General features: G+C 43.6%; 5 protein-coding genes across 7 annotated transcripts; 3 read left to right on the top strand and 2 right to left on the bottom strand.

Moving 5' to 3' along the window:
• The first annotated feature begins 30 nt into the window (after positions 1 to 30).
• On the top strand, positions 31 to 1,164 carry LOC108630165 (uncharacterized). Of its 2 annotated transcripts, none has more exons than XM_026817870.1 (3): positions 31 to 113; positions 519 to 871; positions 932 to 1,164. In XM_026817870.1, the coding sequence occupies exons 2-3, from the start codon at positions 632 to 634 to the stop codon at positions 1,145 to 1,147; spliced, it is 456 nt and encodes a 151-aa protein (XP_026673671.1). In that variant the 5' UTR covers positions 31 to 113; positions 519 to 631; the 3' UTR covers positions 1,148 to 1,164. The 2 variants fall into 2 exon arrangements, with proteins under 2 accessions (XP_026673671.1, XP_017888739.1); XM_018033250.2 differs by having other exon boundaries at positions 45 to 137.
• On the bottom strand, positions 1,164 to 4,112 carry LOC108630230 (protein TAPT1 homolog). 2 transcript variants are annotated; one of them, XM_018033403.2, is made up of 8 exons: positions 3,831 to 4,112; positions 3,567 to 3,739; positions 3,307 to 3,461; positions 3,118 to 3,215; positions 2,715 to 3,046; positions 2,510 to 2,607; positions 2,235 to 2,450; positions 1,164 to 2,172 (listed from the first exon to the last, which is right to left on the bottom strand). In XM_018033403.2, exons 2-8 carry the CDS (start codon positions 3,700 to 3,702, stop codon positions 1,651 to 1,653), a joined length of 1,557 nt encoding a protein of 518 aa, XP_017888892.1. In that variant the 5' UTR covers positions 3,703 to 3,739; positions 3,831 to 4,112; the 3' UTR covers positions 1,164 to 1,650. The 2 variants fall into 2 exon arrangements, with proteins under 2 accessions (XP_017888892.1, XP_026673670.1); XM_026817869.1 differs by having other exon boundaries at positions 3,567 to 4,112.
• Positions 4,113 to 4,127: 15 nt separating this feature from the next.
• On the top strand, positions 4,128 to 6,405 carry LOC108630231 (CUE domain-containing protein 1). The gene is made up of 5 exons (XM_018033405.2): positions 4,128 to 4,408; positions 4,484 to 4,638; positions 4,694 to 5,078; positions 5,139 to 5,231; positions 5,292 to 6,405. The coding sequence occupies exons 2-5, from the start codon at positions 4,507 to 4,509 to the stop codon at positions 5,426 to 5,428; spliced, it is 747 nt and encodes a 248-aa protein (XP_017888894.1). The 5' UTR covers positions 4,128 to 4,408; positions 4,484 to 4,506; the 3' UTR covers positions 5,429 to 6,405.
• Positions 6,406 to 6,499: 94 nt separating this feature from the next.
• On the bottom strand, positions 6,500 to 10,384 carry SWIP (strumpellin and WASH-interacting protein). The gene has a single exon (XM_018033402.2). It carries the CDS (start codon positions 9,777 to 9,779, stop codon positions 6,522 to 6,524), a length of 3,258 nt encoding a protein of 1,085 aa, XP_017888891.1. The 5' UTR covers positions 9,780 to 10,384; the 3' UTR covers positions 6,500 to 6,521.
• Positions 10,385 to 13,505: 3,121 nt separating this feature from the next.
• On the top strand, positions 13,506 to 15,988 carry LOC108630209 (uncharacterized protein CG3556). The gene is made up of 6 exons (XM_018033351.2): positions 13,506 to 13,631; positions 13,697 to 13,940; positions 13,995 to 14,242; positions 14,316 to 14,705; positions 14,773 to 15,231; positions 15,302 to 15,988. The coding sequence occupies exons 1-6, from the start codon at positions 13,529 to 13,531 to the stop codon at positions 15,361 to 15,363; spliced, it is 1,506 nt and encodes a 501-aa protein (XP_017888840.1). The 5' UTR covers positions 13,506 to 13,528; the 3' UTR covers positions 15,364 to 15,988.
• Positions 15,989 to 16,269: the final 281 nt, after the last annotated feature.

Raw genomic sequence — 16,269 nt, 5'->3', positions numbered from 1 at the left:
ATTAAGTAATTTTCCATTTATCTGCCACGTGCGGGCCTCTCCTCGTAAATACGTTCGTTTATGTAAAAAAAGAAAGAAAAAAAGAAGAAGCCTCAGAGACTTGTTGTTCGAAGGTACTACGCATACATTAAAATAAGGTATTGACCCAAGCTTCTGTAAATTTCCATAGCTGTACCACCAAAGCTTGGGAAATTATCATCACGTTCACATTCTAATTTTAAAAGCGAACTTTCTTCCTTCCCTTTCGGAGAGCCTCGTACGATTTTATCTTAAGAGAAATCAGGGGTGTGTGTCAACGTCACGATAAGAAAGAACAGACGTGAATTTCGAAACGAGTTAGGGTTTATCACTTTACGTTTCTGCAAGCCGACGAATAAGGAGAGGAAAGTTTATCTCTGTGCAATTCGATAAATCGTCGAAAGGAAAAATCGTACGATCGCATGGACCTAACAACACTCAGATCCATAATTCCATGAACACTGAATATATTTTTAATCAACGGCAAATTGTTATTGCAGAATCGTGGCTGAATTCAATCTATTGAAAATCGTAGCTGGTAAATTTTGATTGATACGATGATAGTATACATTATAGAAGATCTATATTAAATTCTAATGATAAGAGGAGGAGGATGGATCTGCCACTGACAGAGAAGGATATAATCTCCATATCCTCCGATTTTGCCACTATGATCACAATTTGTAAAAAGCATATATTAAATTTGGAAGATGAAGCGCAGCGTCACTTGGACGACTATTTAGAAGAATTGGCTCATATCACGTTCGGAGCTGATTCTACTCTCGACGAGCATATGGAATTATGGCTGAAAGACTTGAAGACTCGTTTGACCGAATACGAGTTCTACGGTCGAGTACGTTAAACTTCTTAGTGTCAATCGATTCTTGTTAACGCTAAGTCTGTCATCCGAAAGGCCACGGCGCTGAGGACGTATCTTTACCCCAGTAATTATCTCCACACGTTGAGAACACCGACGAAGAAAATGGGAGTCGAGAGGACCAAGATACCTGTCCACAACATCACGCTTCCGGTGGAAAAAGAGGATTTGCTTGTCTCCTTCGTAAGACCTAGACAGGGTAGGAACAGAAAATGTGTACCGATACGAAGTATCAGCGTCTGCGGGATGTGAAATAATTGAACGCGTGTAAAATATAAATATATTATATTTGGTTTCACGCGACGTTAAACATAAAAACACTGTAAAAACAATAGTTTCCACTGTTGTACAAATCATTTCAACAATCAGTAACAGTCGGACCGCGGACAATCGTTCGAACGTTTCTCATATCGTGACTAATCTGACTTGTACATCTTCACGAATGTCCGCAATCTTTTGATTTAAAAAATGGTCGAATCTTATTTTACAAGAATGTAATCGCCCTTAAATACTGAAAAATGTATATCATTATGCAAATAACGTACGCCATGCGATTGCAACCGAAACGTCTAATTCGTCGAACGAAACTCTAAATAAATATTCACCATTCAGCATTAGGGGCAGTACTTAACACGATCGATTAAGTCGCTGCCATTATCACAGCTGTGATCTGTTATTTACAATAGTTTACGTATCTCAAAAGAAATAAGAGAGACGATCATCGAACTCGGATTTTTAATTTCGACCAGAAGATACTATTCAGTGGCCACGCTCTCCGCTTTTAACTTCTCGTGATCCGCGTCAGTTTTCGAGATAGGTACGTATTCGTTCAGGCTGACGTTGTTCAAGCTGACCGCGCTATTGGACAGCATCGTCGTCGACAGATTCGGATTCCTAATGTCTGTACCAGTCGAAGAGCGTTTCAACGAAACTGTTTCGTTTTCCGGCTCCTCGTACGACGACATCAAATCGCACGCCTTGCCGAGGATCACCACGCTGTTCAAGATCCTCAACGCTATCAGGATCAAGTATGCCAGAAGCAAGAGGATGAAGTTGGCTGGCTTAGCCGACGGAGTGATAGTCGTGCACAGCACTCTCCCTATCGCCACGCCCAGAGGAAGAGGAATGAAACCCATTCTCCGAGCTACTAGGTCAGAAGAGTCGGAAAAGGCCATCTCCTGACGCGTTTCAGCCATGTCATAAGCTAGACTTATGGTGTAATCCCTGTACACCGTGGAACGGAGCTCGTTAAACCGAGTTATGAACGCATGCTTCACCTGAAGAGAATCATCGATGCATTGAAATCTGTTTATCGAACGAACGATTTGTATTAACTTACCCAGTCGACGAGAACTTCGGCTAAGAGTAACATTATACAGTCTGGCAAGAGAACTGCGAGACGTTCCGCTTTCCACGCGTACTCCTTCATCGTTTGAAGGTTCACAGCAAGAAGGAGCATCATTAAATGAAAACGTTCCCTCACGTCCGCACAAGACAGATGATACAGATTGCTCTTATCGAACTTCTTGAACACGGAACCTTTCAATTCTACAAACTGGAACAGAATGTTCGTCGATCACGCTGCAAGGGGAAACGCACAGTGGAAAGACTCACGTTGTTGGACATCATTATAGTAAGAAGAGCCTTGTTGCTGCTGTTTATAGCAACGTTCAAGGTTGTCGCTTGGAAAAGCACTAGTATACTGTGTAATACTATAAAAGCAAATATCAGATCGGAAAATATATCGTACGGAGAAATTTCATTGAGAGACAATGTTTAAACAAAATCGACAGATACGAAACGGTATTTAAAAGGATACAAACATAGGTAACGGCAAACAATAAATGAGGTAGAGTTCCTAAATGTTGGGATCCTGACTGAGTCTTCGATCTGGGCTCGGTGGCAGTCCACAGAAGCGCGTCTATTATATCCTGACCGAAATCGTTGAACAATCTATCGCCGACTTCCAGTATATTGTAGAATATGTACAACTTAATCACGGACTGGCTCTTGACCAGATGATACATCATGGAAGTGTCCACTTTCCACGTGACCAGCCAACAGCTGATCACTACGATTCCCTTTAGGAGATCGCAGACCTCCCGTGGTCTCAGATGCTGTTCTCCGGTCTTTGAATTACTTCTTTCGTTCCTGAAGGATCAAATGAGTTTTTTTCAAGTAATTAGTAAATCCTTGTAAAATGAAGAATCATTGGAATCTACCTGAAACAGTATGAGAAAAGCCTCACAATTACTGTCCATAGTGCCATCATGAATCTTATTGGTAAAAACGTGTAAACGAATAGAAAAGAGTCGACACACTGTAACAGATAATACGTAACGAGATAAGTGATACACCTTGTAGGCTTTATATAAAGTAGCAGAGTGAAAAATTATTGATACTGTGCGTACTTGTAAGAAACCGTAGGCCATGAACTTTTCTACCTCCCTTGGTATCTTCATGAACGAGTAAATCTTCTCTCTCCTCGCGGAGAACCTTTCCTCGTCATTTTCTAACTGGTAGCCTCTCGTTAATTCAGTTCGTAAGAACTGAACAAGAGATGCGCCTACGATTATGATATCGTTTTTACAAACAGACCAGGTGACGGTATTTTAAATAATTGTTGACGAATAATTAATTGAACAAATGACAATCAAGAAAAGACAGTTACCTCGTCGCCTCTTTTGCTGTTTATCAAGCCCCGACTGACCTTTTACATCTTGAACTCTGTTATCGTTCCGTTTCGTCGATTTGAACCTTATGTATTTTTTATCGGCGATATTTTGCAAATTGTCAATAGCGTTCATCGTTCCTTCTCATCTCTCCTCGGGTGTAACCTCGAGCCTATAGCGTGATTAGAAACGATTTGTCAGCTTCAAGTCTGAACGTTTCGCCTCCCGATATATATTCAAGCACACTAGTTTATCCAGCTCACGTATTTTATTGTTAAATTTCGTTGCGGCGATGTTTATTCATGAGTTATTACATAAATTTGAACTGACCGAGCCTCGCATGAAAATGCGAAGTTCTGTGCGAAAGGAATGGAAAATTTTCAAGTGCGAGTACGAATAGACGTACGCATACACCAAGTAATAAACGCTTATTTCGCATGTTATTCTATGTACGACGTACGTCTTATCACCTTTAATTTATCGCATCGTATTGAAAAATAGATTCGAGGCAAGTAGCGCTCGAGGATAGGAACATTCCGAGAGTTCCGCCTCTGTAAGAATACATACTCTGCGGCTGTTCTTTCTAATGTCAGTCTCGTCAGTCCCTAATGACATGACACGGTACCGAGTGTTCTCCGTTTTCGATCATGTGCTTCTTCTCGATTAACGAACCATATGATATTTAACGTGTTACAAGACCGGACTTTCGTTTCTCACATCGACGAAACGGTGCCGTAAGATGTACTTAACTCGTTTAAGTAAATAGGATGAGAGTAACGCAATAATTTTACCCATCATGGATTACCGTTTATTTATTGTTTAATTTTATCGAAATCTCAAGGTGAGATTGAAATTACGAGAGAAATTCACGAAACCGTGATGCAGACCCGTGATCGAGATCAATCTTTTGACACAGAGACCAGTTTTGGAAACAGTACAATGGCTTCAGCTATGGAGCAGCAACAGCAGCAGAAACAGCAGCAACAGCAACAGAGGACTACCTTGGAGTTCTACCAGGCGATGGCAGATTTCAAGAACATGTTCCCGCAAATGGACGACGACGTGATCGAGGTAAAACATTCGAATGTCCACGTTCTGTTGGATATGAAAAATGGAAACTCTTTAGGCTGTGCTGAGGTCGAATCAAGGAGCGGTGGACACGACGATCGACCAGCTACTGACCATGAGCACTGACAACGAGAACGAGAAGATACGGAGCGAGATAGAGCAGAATGAAAAGTCACCAGGCACCTCGAAGACCTCGCAGAAAACGCTGCCGAATTCGAACGTGTCCATGAAATCTATACGCAAGTGGCAGCCAGCTTTTTTGGGACCGTTGCCAGACACGTTCCTTAGACTGCCACAACAAGTGACCGAAGACGGCTTGGAGACGTCGTACTTGCAGGACAGTTCGTTATTGGAGGACGAACGGATCGCTATGTTCCTCCAGAACGAGGAGTTCATGGCCGAGCTACGCTGGAACGAGGATTTCTTGTCGACTTTAGAAAACGGTTAGCAAGTTTGATAGGAGCCGCGATCTTCCGAGATGCTATTCGAAGTTCTCATTGTAGATACGAAGATTCAGGCAAACGAGAAGTGCACCGGGCAGAACAGCAACGACGACGAAGATCTGTTCAAAGAAAGACTTAAAAACATGGGCAAAGGTACTTGTGGCATGATCGCGAGGATTTCTTCGAGCCTTTAATCCGATTCGACTTTTTCAGTGTCCCGACGTAAGTTCGCACAACTTACCAAAGTATTCACGCGGAGCAAAAAACGCGGAGGTAGACAATTGCTACCACCGACGGCTTCTTGCGACGATCTATTGGATCCCGAAGAATCGTCCAGATTTCAGTCTTAGGAACCTGCAGCGGTTTTACTTGTTTTAATTTAAATGGAAGGATACTTGCAGTAATTCATTGTCCAGAAGGTAAAGAAACAAGCATATCTGCATTAATTGTTGAGTGGAAAATTAATTTAGACCGAAATAGCACTGGCGCGAATCGTTTGATTAGGCATCAATTAGCAGGGTTCACGTACGGCGTTGATTAACGTCTCTTGGCACGTTGTTAAATCGTCGGGGCAACCGGCTCGAGGGTTTTAAGATCAAAAGCTAAACTATAAGTATATACCCTTAGCTATTACATTCGAAAGATGCAGAACGATAGAGTATTTCGTATTTTAATAAGGTATCACCAATAAGTAAATGCTCTACATAGTAAACAGTACAATATACTACATAGTAACAGTACAATAATTGCGACGGTCATACTGTTAAACCAAGTGTCTGTCAAATTTAAACAAATATCTTTCCTCGTAAATCTGATTTCTCGATCTTGAAGCAATGATATTTGAATCTCATTTTAAGTCAATGGTTTTTCATAGTCTATATTTATTTGGGGCGAGGTATTTGCTATCACAAATAATTGTTGTTGTTGAAGCATAGAGTAAACGATATTTGTAGGTACCAATGGATCTAAGACAAAATTAACATTCGACTGATTTAAATGCTTTCGTATTTATAAAATGCGTTCTCCGAAATGTGCTTAGAGTCATAAGTGTAATAAATTCTAGTCTGTTCGTCTAGCCATCAATTATTTGATAGAAAATAACGTTGACGTAGTGGACTGTTATACGTATAAATGATTACGTATAACACGTGCCAGAGGCACGGGAACGAACTTAAAGGAGTACCAAGCTGTAAATGCACGGGAAACTTAATCGCATAGTTTTTTGGTGTCTCTTCACTGAATCAAACTCGGTTCCAGTCCGTTAATTGTACTTTTATTTTCACATTATTGTAATGTATATATTATATAATACAGGTTACAAAAAGGATTACGAAAATAAAATAAATTTATAGCATAATAGTATGATACATTGTACAGTGTTCTTTGTACAGCAATTGAAAAATATGAAACAAAAGTATTTAATCGAATTTCATGATCCCAGTATTACGTATCAGCCTGTTTAAAGAACACTCTAGCGCCGGACAGACTGTAATACAGTAATTGAAACTCGGCGCTCCTCTCCTCTAAGCGTTTCAACGTTAAAGCCCTTGTTTGTTGCAGCTTCTCGTCCCCGTGGTCGTTTTTACCTTCCGCGGCCTCCTTCTCATTATTTATGTGCTGATCTACCGTCTTGAACCAGTGCAGACTGTCCAGCTCCGAAGATTGATCCAAAAGAGCATTGATATATGCTATCCCCATCGCGAAACCGTCGTCGGTGAACGCCGCGCCCGTTTGATTTTTCTTAAGCATCTTCTCTTTATTCGATATCGAATTGTCCACGAAGCTGAGCGTCAGCGGCGGCACGATCACGTAAAACTGTTGCAAATGATGGGACTCGGTGTCCCGAAACGCGGACGCGAATACGTCCACGAGGAGTTTGAAGTATTCTATACCCTCCGTGAAATTCCTAACGAGATTCGCGATGTCGTTCTCGAGACACTTCGCAGCCGTCTGCGTGGTCTCGCTGTAATTCAAGTTCTTGCACATCAATTCGAACGGCACCGAGGAGTTGATATTCGGGAGGAACGAGATCGCGTTAGAACTCGCGTGCAATCCACCGGATCGGATCAGTCGGACGTATCCCAACGCGTTTCCGATCTGAGTGATCAATTGCCGGAATTGATCCAGGTAGCTCAGACCGTTCGGAGTCATGCCTAACTTTCTGATCCCCTTCTGAAACCTCTCCGCTCTTTCGTATGTGTACGGCGTCGCGCCGTTCTCACGCTGAACCTTTACGAACCTGATGTCCCGCATCAGCCTCGACTTGATGTGCTCGTCGAACAAGAATTGCGAGAACGTATGTAGCTTCACACGTAAAAATTGATATACGAAATTAACTGTAGTGCTCATGATCCCGGTCCCGTGAGTCCTTATCGAATTCGCAATATGCCTTATCCCGATCGTGTTTAAATGTTTATTATTACTAACATGCTCGATGAACGTCTGAGTGTTCAAGTTGTACAAATATCTGGACACGAACACGTGGATGTTCCTCATTATCTCGAGCGCGTCCAGACCTTGCTCCAACGTTTGCGCGGGCAAATGATTTTGCACGGTGTCCAAGTTCAATTTATAATGAGCCAAAGCGTGCATCATTCGGTACGTCCTCCAATCGTGGAGAGCCACCGTGGTTAAATTGTAGAACATGTCGTCCAGATAATGTTCTATGAATCTCTTCGCGTAAATCATACTGCTAGCTAAAGGCAGTGGCAACGATCGCACCATCCTCCCACCGTCCTTCGCACCGATATTGAACGGATTGTTTGAATCTAGCTTCAAATGCGCGTGAACGTGAAGCCTGAGATTGGTCTCGATCTCGTGGCAAACGGGTTCCAAAATATTCTTAGTCAGCATCTCCTTGAACTGTGCGATCCTCTTCTGTTTTAAATTCAGTCCTTCCTGTTCGTTGACGGTACTGTTAAACGCGTTCAGCAGATGAACCACGTGGTTTGTACTGAGATTACTGTCCACCACGAACGAGAAGTAAGCTGGGATTATGTTCTGATGGTAGAGCAGGATAGAATAATCGCAGATCTCTGTTACAATGTTGTACAGCTCCGCAACGATGTCGTAGTTGTCTAACAAAAATCTCAGCTTGACCATGTCCTCTTCTTTGAACGTGTCTGTCAACTGGCTGGCACAAGCTAGAGCACATCTGATTATCAATCTCCTGTCTGCGCTCGCCGGACCGTTCAACAGTCTCATGCTCAAACCCACCAACGATAGAGCATCCAATTTTTCTTTGCTGTAACCCTTGTCCTTCTGAATCAGACTCTTTCGTGCGGTCTCCAATGTGAGCAAGATGTAATAACTCAAATACTGCAAAACCTGACTCTGCGATTGCACCACGACCGGTCCTAGAATATAAAACATAGTCTCCAAAGACTTCTGCACTTCAATTAGTCTACAGATCAATTGAACGGTGTTACGGTTCATCGGTTTGATAAGGGTCGCGTGCATATTTATTACGAAGGATACGATTTCTTTGATCTGAGACAGTCGAGCGACCAGATCGACTAACAGAGTCTGTTTCTGTCCAATGTCCGAGACCTGGAGGCTCGTCCGCGTTAGGACATTCTGCATCTCAATGCACCAGTTCACGACCTTGTGAACCAGAGTGTTCACAACCTGGGGAAGCCTCTGTATCCTGGTGGAGAGGATCTTTTCTCCCACCTGTTGGTTAACGGGGTTCCCAGCTTCCTTCGGTAGAAAATCACTGAGGAATTTACTCGGTATCCAGATAACGTTCCCAATTAGACTAACAGCGTAAAACTTTCTATTGTTCTCGAGCACCCTCTTGATCAGTCTCTTGTCACAGGTTCCAAATAATTTCGATACCACCACGACTCCCACGTTTATCCTTATCCAATGCTTGTTCAACGAAACGTAATCGTTCGGTTTGTTCTCCATATCCATGATCAAGTTCTTTAAATAATTGGTAATCTGTTCGCTCATTATCGGTCCCTTGTTCACGTCCATCACGCGCTCGACAGTCTTCGGGAACAGAACCTTTTTCAATAAATGTTCCTGCAAATCTCTTAGCAATTTATCAAAGGTGTGCAGCTTGGATTCGCTTATGCCAAATTGCGAAGGGTTGTGCATGATTGAGCGTACGTTCATTCTGTACTTCTTCCATTGCTCTAACAGGGAAGGTTGCGACTCCACGATTTCGTCCAGCGTCAGGACGATTACAAACAAATCGATTAAGTGCTCGATAAGCACAGGCAAATAAACGTCGTTTGAATCGCTGGACAGACTAGACAGTTGTTCCGTGGTCAGACGCACCACGGTCCATAATCTGTTCACGAAGACGGACAGATCTTGCAAGTCTGATAAGAGAGACGTGATATCGCTCTGATCGTTCTCCGCTCCTCTCTCCCCGTGGGTGAACAATTTTTTGTAATGAGTCTTAGCTTCTATACCGAGGAGTCTGACCTCCCTGCAAGTCGCAGCGACAGCAGCCAGCAACTTGGACAGGAACTTGTTTTCCATCTCGATCAGGTTTATCAGACTGATGTCCTCGACGGGTTTGGAAACGAGCCGAAGAGGACCCTCCATAAAATACTCCAACGTGGAATGCCTCTTCCACGTCTTCTCCGCCAGATCTTCGAAAAACTGTCCATACTTTCGTAAATGTATCGAACCCGCCGCTTTGTACACGGCCTCGTCCTTTTTCGAGTTCCACGCCGATGATTCTATCATTGTTACTGCTTTTAATCGATTAGTGAACGAAATGTGTATATCAGAGCACAGCTGATTTTGCCAGACGAGCTGACAGATGAAATATGATATTCGATCTCCTGTCACGAGTTCCAGCGATTTTCATCATTTCGTTATTGTCCACACGTTTTCTTTATCATTGTTGACGAGAGTTTTTAACAATTCTCTCGACATCGTCGTGATTACTGTCATTACTGATTACGAAAACAATTCCACTCTAAAACAGATTTACATGTGTCATCTGTTCCGTTCCTTTCTAGTGGAATAGACGGGAACTAAAGTAACGAGAGTTCTCGTTTAGGTTATTTTACAGTAAAAGTGCAACAAGAGATAAATTCTGAAATCCTGAACTTTAAAAAATAATAAACGTTATTCGTTCATTGTATCATTTACTTATTATTTAATCAATTATTAGGTTAATTAACATTTTAAAACATAGGTTAAAATGAATTTGGAGTTGCTTGTGGTGCCATCTAGCGTTCACGGCTGCGAACCCATTTTTCTCTCTGGTGCAGTAATATTGGAGCCAAGAACTTTCGCTTTTGACAAGAAATTTCATTTTTCGTCAATAACTCCCGAACGGATGGTCGTAGGTGGACGCTTGTGGGCTCATTTTGTAGAGGACGATGAGATCTACAATTTCTGCCTAAAAAGAATTCGCTAGTGCCAATAGTTACCGAGTTATTTGCAAAAAACGAAAAACAGTTTTTTGCAAATTACTCGTAAACTACTGATGCTAGCGAGAAACTGTTATATAGAGATTGTAGATCACGTCGTCCTCTACAAAATGGACCCATATACGTCTCCCTAAGTCCATCCGTTTGGAAGTTATTGGCAAAAAACAGAAAAACAGATTTTTGCAAATAACTCGGTAACTATTGGCACTAGCGAATTCTTTTTACACAGGAATTGTAGATCTCGTCGTCCCCTACAAAATGAGCGTACATACGTCCCCCTACGTCCATCCGTTCGGGAGTTATTGAGGAAAAACGAAAAGTCTTTTTAAAAGTTCGCTATTTCGACGGGCGAATTGCAGAATCTGAAGGCGAATTCGCCCGTCCAAATAGCGAACTTTTAAAAAGACTTTTCGTTTTTCCTCAATAACTCCCGAACGGATGGTCGTAGGTGGACGCTTGTGGGCTCATTTTGTAGAGGACGATGAGATCTACAATTTCTGCCTAAAAAGAATTCGCTAGTGCCAATAGTTACCGAGTTATTTGCAAAAAACGAAAAACAGTTTTTTGCAAATTACTCGTAAACTACTGATGCTAGCGAGAAACTGTTATATAGAGATTGTAGATCACGTCGTCCTCTACAAAATGGACCCATATACGTCTCCCTAAGTCCATCCGTTTGGAAGTTATTGGCAAAAAACAGAAAAACAGATTTTTGCAAATAACTCGGTAACTATTGGCACTAGCGAATTCTTTTTACACAGGAATTGTAGATCTCGTCGTCCCCTACAAAATGAGCGTACATACGTCCCCCTACGTCCATCCGTTCGGGAGTTATTGAGGAAAAACGAAAAGTCTTTTTAAAAGTTCGCTATTTCGACGGGCGAATTGCAGAATCTGAAGGCGAATTCGCCCGTCCAAATAGCGAACTTTTAAAAAGACTTTTCGTTTTTCCTCAATAACTCCCGAACGGATGGTCGTAGGTGGACGCTTGTGGGCTCATTTTGTAGAGGACGATGAGATCTACAATTTCTGCCTAAAAAGAATTCGCTAGTGCCAATAGTTACCGAGTTATTTGCAAAAAACGAAAAACAGTTTTTTGCAAATTACTCGTAAACTACTGATGCTAGCGAGAAACTGTTATATAGAGATTGTAGATCACGTCGTCCTCTACAAAATGGACCCATATACGTCTCCCTAAGTCCATCCGTTTGGAAGTTATTGGCAAAAAACAGAAAAACAGATTTTTGCAAATAACTCGGTAACTATTGGCACTAGCGAATTCTTTTTACACAGGAATTGTAGATCTCGTCGTCCCCTACAAAATGAGCGTACATACGTCCCCCTACGTCCATCCGTTCGGGAGTTATTGAGGAAAAACGAAAAGTCTTTTTAAAAGTTCGCTATTTCGACGGGCGAATTGCAGAATCTGAAGGCGAATTCGCCCGTCCAAATAGCGAACTTTTAAAAAGACTTTTCGTTTTTCCTCAATAACTCCCGAACGGATGGTCGTAGGTGGACGCTTGTGGGCTCATTTTGTAGAGGACGATGAGATCTACAATTTCTGCCTAAAAAGAATTCGCTAGTGCCAATAGTTACCGAGTTATTTGCAAAAAACGAAAAACAGTTTTTTGCAAATTACTCGTAAACTACTGATGCTAGCGAGAAACTGTTATATAGAGATTGTAGATCACGTCGTCCTCTACAAAATGGACCCATATACGTCTCCCTAAGTCCATCCGTTTGGAAGTTATTGGCAAAAAACGAAAATTTCGCAAAATTTGAAGGGGTACCTCTTGGAAAAATCTCGGAAAAATTGAAAATTTTTTTTTTCTCAAAATATCGAGAAATATCGAAATATATTCTAAAAATCCCAGACTTTTTAGGCTTGTAGTTCCTTAAGTCAGTTATTTCTTCCAACTTCGCACACGAAATAGCAGAAAGTTTTCTTTGGCTTATTGCTGATTAGCATAAGACTACATGAAAATGTTAAGCTACTATAATTTTTCAAAAAACCTGTGAATTATTTTAAAATTTAGCATTTTAATAGTAATAGGAACGTATAACAAATTCAACATTCCAGTATAGTTTAAGTATACTGCCTATGCACCCTTAATAATGGCCTACGGCCAAAGAGCACCAGGTATCCACTTACGACCGGGTGAGTTATGCTGGTTGAAGCGATTGGAGAGAAGTCAAGAGAAAGTCGAAAAAAATATTTGAATAGTTCGGGGTTTCGGGAACATGGGGGCACGTGGCGCGAACCCATGATATAACGCGCAGCAATCTGGTGTGTAAACGGCAGAAAAAGATAACAGTCCTTTTTCCCTCGTTACTGTACTAATAGTTTCGTTCCGTTGCATTCGGAAAACGGGCGTTCAAACAGTTACCGCATACGATAAGGTAGGTGATAAGCACCGCGATGGTCGATTGATCTGCATTGCGCATTAGTACTGGACAGGCGCATCGGAAAACGTAACGATTCCATTCGCATTTACAACATCGCCGTTTTATAAAAGGAGCACATGCCGACAAAAATTTGAACAAAGTCGAAGCCGACGTCTAATCGTAATTCATCGACTGATAAAGAGGATATATTTAATTCGTGGACACGAACGGACGGTGGCGTGTATTAAAAGTGGTAAGGGCTAGGGCGGTAGCGGGTGACGACGGGATAGAAAGAAACGTAGGGGAGCGTGGACAGGGTGAGAGAAGAGGAGAGCGTGCACATACACGTTTCTCCACTCGTACCTACATACAGGTTGAGAGGGTATATAGACGGAAGGATGGCGGGTGCCGCGGCGCGATATCGATCCCACGCAATATCGCGTTGTTCTCAGTAGCGTTTCCGCGGGCGTAGCAACGTTTCAACCTGGCCGCAGTGTGCCCTAGCGATGCCTCTTCCCGGTGTTCGTTCATGACAAACGCTTCGTGAACTGCCTTTACTTCGATCCGAGTAATATTTCCAAGGTCCAGAAGGAAAGTCGATAGATTCCCGTGTGTGGTTCAGTGGATACCGGAAGACAGTTAGTCGCCGTTCAGAGTATCGTCGAATAGATGTGCATCGTCGGATCCTGGATGAAAATGTGGGGACGAGCCAGCATGGCAGGTGTGACAGTTTTGCTGTTGGTTGTCGGTTGCCTGGCGGTCCATGCCGAAGGTACGTTGATTAATCGATCCGTGGCCTGATCCTGAAAAATAGAAACTTGGAGATATCGATTTCAGGGAATGCTTTGGGAGGAACTAGCTCGAACGACGCCGAGGCGGAAAATATTTTAGAACGGGCTACCGCGTGGCTGTGGAGTCAGAGAAACAAGGACGCCGGTTGGGGAAACGATACTCATCGAGTACTGCTGGTCCTGCGGCTGGGGAACCTGTCACGGGAGGACAACGTCGCCCCCGTGGCTCCCTTGGACCTGCAACTCAGCGGTAAACAGATGGAACTCGAAATAGTATTGCTACTGTGGAGGTACGTTTCGAAGCTGAGGTACAATTCGGTCTGGTACAAGTCTGCGTTCGACAGGCACAGGGAAACTGGATACTCGCCCGTGCGATTGGCACGTTACGCTCTCGCATTGAACGCGATGTGCACGGATCCGAGACAGTTTCACGGTCACGACTTGATAGGAACGCTTCAACACCACGAACCGCCTACCGATTACGAATTCGCCCTGACGACGTTGGCCGCGTGCAACGCACAGGCTCACGTGCGCAAGAGGCAGATTCGCCGGCTGCTGGACATCGCGAACGCGTCGCAAGACCACAACGTCGGTGCGTATTCAATTCTCATTAACGATTCTTATGCCATGTATACCTTTTTCATTCGTTTTATCTCGTTTATCAGACACGGTGGCGATGGTGATCTTGGCACTCAAGTGCATCGTACAGGATCACAGACACAGAAATCTTCACCATTTCGTACGCAAGCCGTCGATCAGCTTGGCACAACAGCAACGACTGGACGGCAGCTTCGGGGATGTGAGGACCACGGCTTTGGTCATGCAAGCTCTCGAGGAAGCGGAGAACGAGCCTGCCGACAATTGGAACAGGTCAGCCGCGTTGGCCTGGTTGATGAATCAACAAAGACCCGACGGTTCGTTCGCTGGAGACGTCCGAGCAACTGCAGAAGCACTGCTCGGAGTTGCTCCGCGTGGCCTGGCCAGCATTCGCACTCTGGACTGTGGCCAGGGTCTCGGTGAGACCTCGCCACCGAGACTGTCTACCAATAGTAACGGTAACAGGTTTTCAGTTTTCTAAATAACTTCGCCGAAGTTGCGATTACGAGGAAATTTCTACTGCAGAACCGGTGGCGATTCCCGGAAATCATAGCGACGGCGTATCGATCGCAGTGACGGCCGTCACCGTGGCGAGCAACTTGAACGCGAGCAACGGGAATAACAATTCTGGGAACGCGGTGAGCAATAACACCGACGGCGTGACGACGACTACGATGAGCGCCGTGGCGCCGGTGATGGTGAACGTGTCCTACACCCTCTGGGTAGGCAGCAACGTGAACGAGACGTACAGCTTGATCGTTGCTGCGCCGAAGAACGAAACGTTTTACGAGGTGATGCTGTTGGCCGCGGACATGTCGCCGCACTTCCAATTCGTCGCGTCCGAGTGGCCGAACGGACACTACGTTCACACGATAGCCGGTTACAAGGAGGAGCCGATGTCTTATCATTTCTGGCTGTTGTATCGACTCACTTCCCCGCCGGATCCGACCTCACCGCCGGGAAATCAATTGGTCGCACCCGGCGGTACGTAAGAACGATCAAACTGCGCGACTTTGTCCGTTGATCTTGTCTCTTGATTCGAACCGTTTTTCAGGTGTGGACGACCTGCAGGTCAGCGAGGGGGATCACTACCTGTTCTGGTACAAGAAACTATGAGATGCGACGAGACGTCGACGTGCGACACGAAGAGATAAAGCGAGCGAAGAGGACACGGGGGACGGGAGTAATGATCCTTATCGTTAGTTACTCGGAAATGAGGGCTCACTCTGTTCACTGCCATCGCTACATTTTCCTGGAACGTTTTCGTATGGACCTACTCTCGTATGTTAAGTTCTTAGGAAGATGCCTAATGAAATAGAGCTGGCAGTGAGATATATCGCGGGCTAATCGACGCAATGAAACACCACCACACGCGTGTATTTTCTATGAAACTGCAATGCACAACCGTTATTGTACCTACTATACGCGACGTGGTGATACCGTGCGATTCGTATTTAATAAATCCTACACATGTAATAATGTACGTACTGCATAGTAACCTACCCCCCCTTGGTATCTCACGCGTGTTGGCTTTTACAATCACCAAAATGAATTTCTGCGCTATGAGACTATGGTCATTGCTTGCCACAATGCGTATATATATATATAATGTAAATGTATTAATGAAACCTACCGAGGAAACGCGATTTTGATCAGTGGTTTTTTCATAATTTGCCTAACGTTGTAATATACAGTTTTATTTGTTCTTTCCTCGAGGCGAATAAAAGGATTACAAATTGTACTTCCGTCTGTCTTTCTGCCCTCTGACTATCATCGAACGATCCACCCTTCGTTTCCAATGCCTCGATCGCGAACGCCTCACGGTTGTCGGAACGTCCGACCTCGTTCTATTCTCGTGGAAATTACGACTCTCCGTCTCGAAGAGAAACCTGACTTGCACGCGGTTAAAAATGATGAGAAAAGGAAAGAGTAATGTTCGATGAAAACGTAAGGTCGCTGAGGTAAAAACGAAGAAGAAGAAGAAGAAGAAGAAGAAGAAGAAGAAGTGAAAGAAAGTGTAGG

This window comes from Ceratina calcarata, unplaced genomic scaffold (assembly GCF_001652005.2).
Source record: "Ceratina calcarata isolate Rehan_Ccalc_2016 unplaced genomic scaffold, ASM165200v1 scaffold71, whole genome shotgun sequence".
NCBI classification, from domain to species: domain Eukaryota; kingdom Metazoa; phylum Arthropoda; class Insecta; order Hymenoptera; family Apidae; genus Ceratina; species Ceratina calcarata.
Note: the sequence above shows the minus strand (reverse complement) of the source record. Positions and strands in the feature narration are given on the sequence as shown.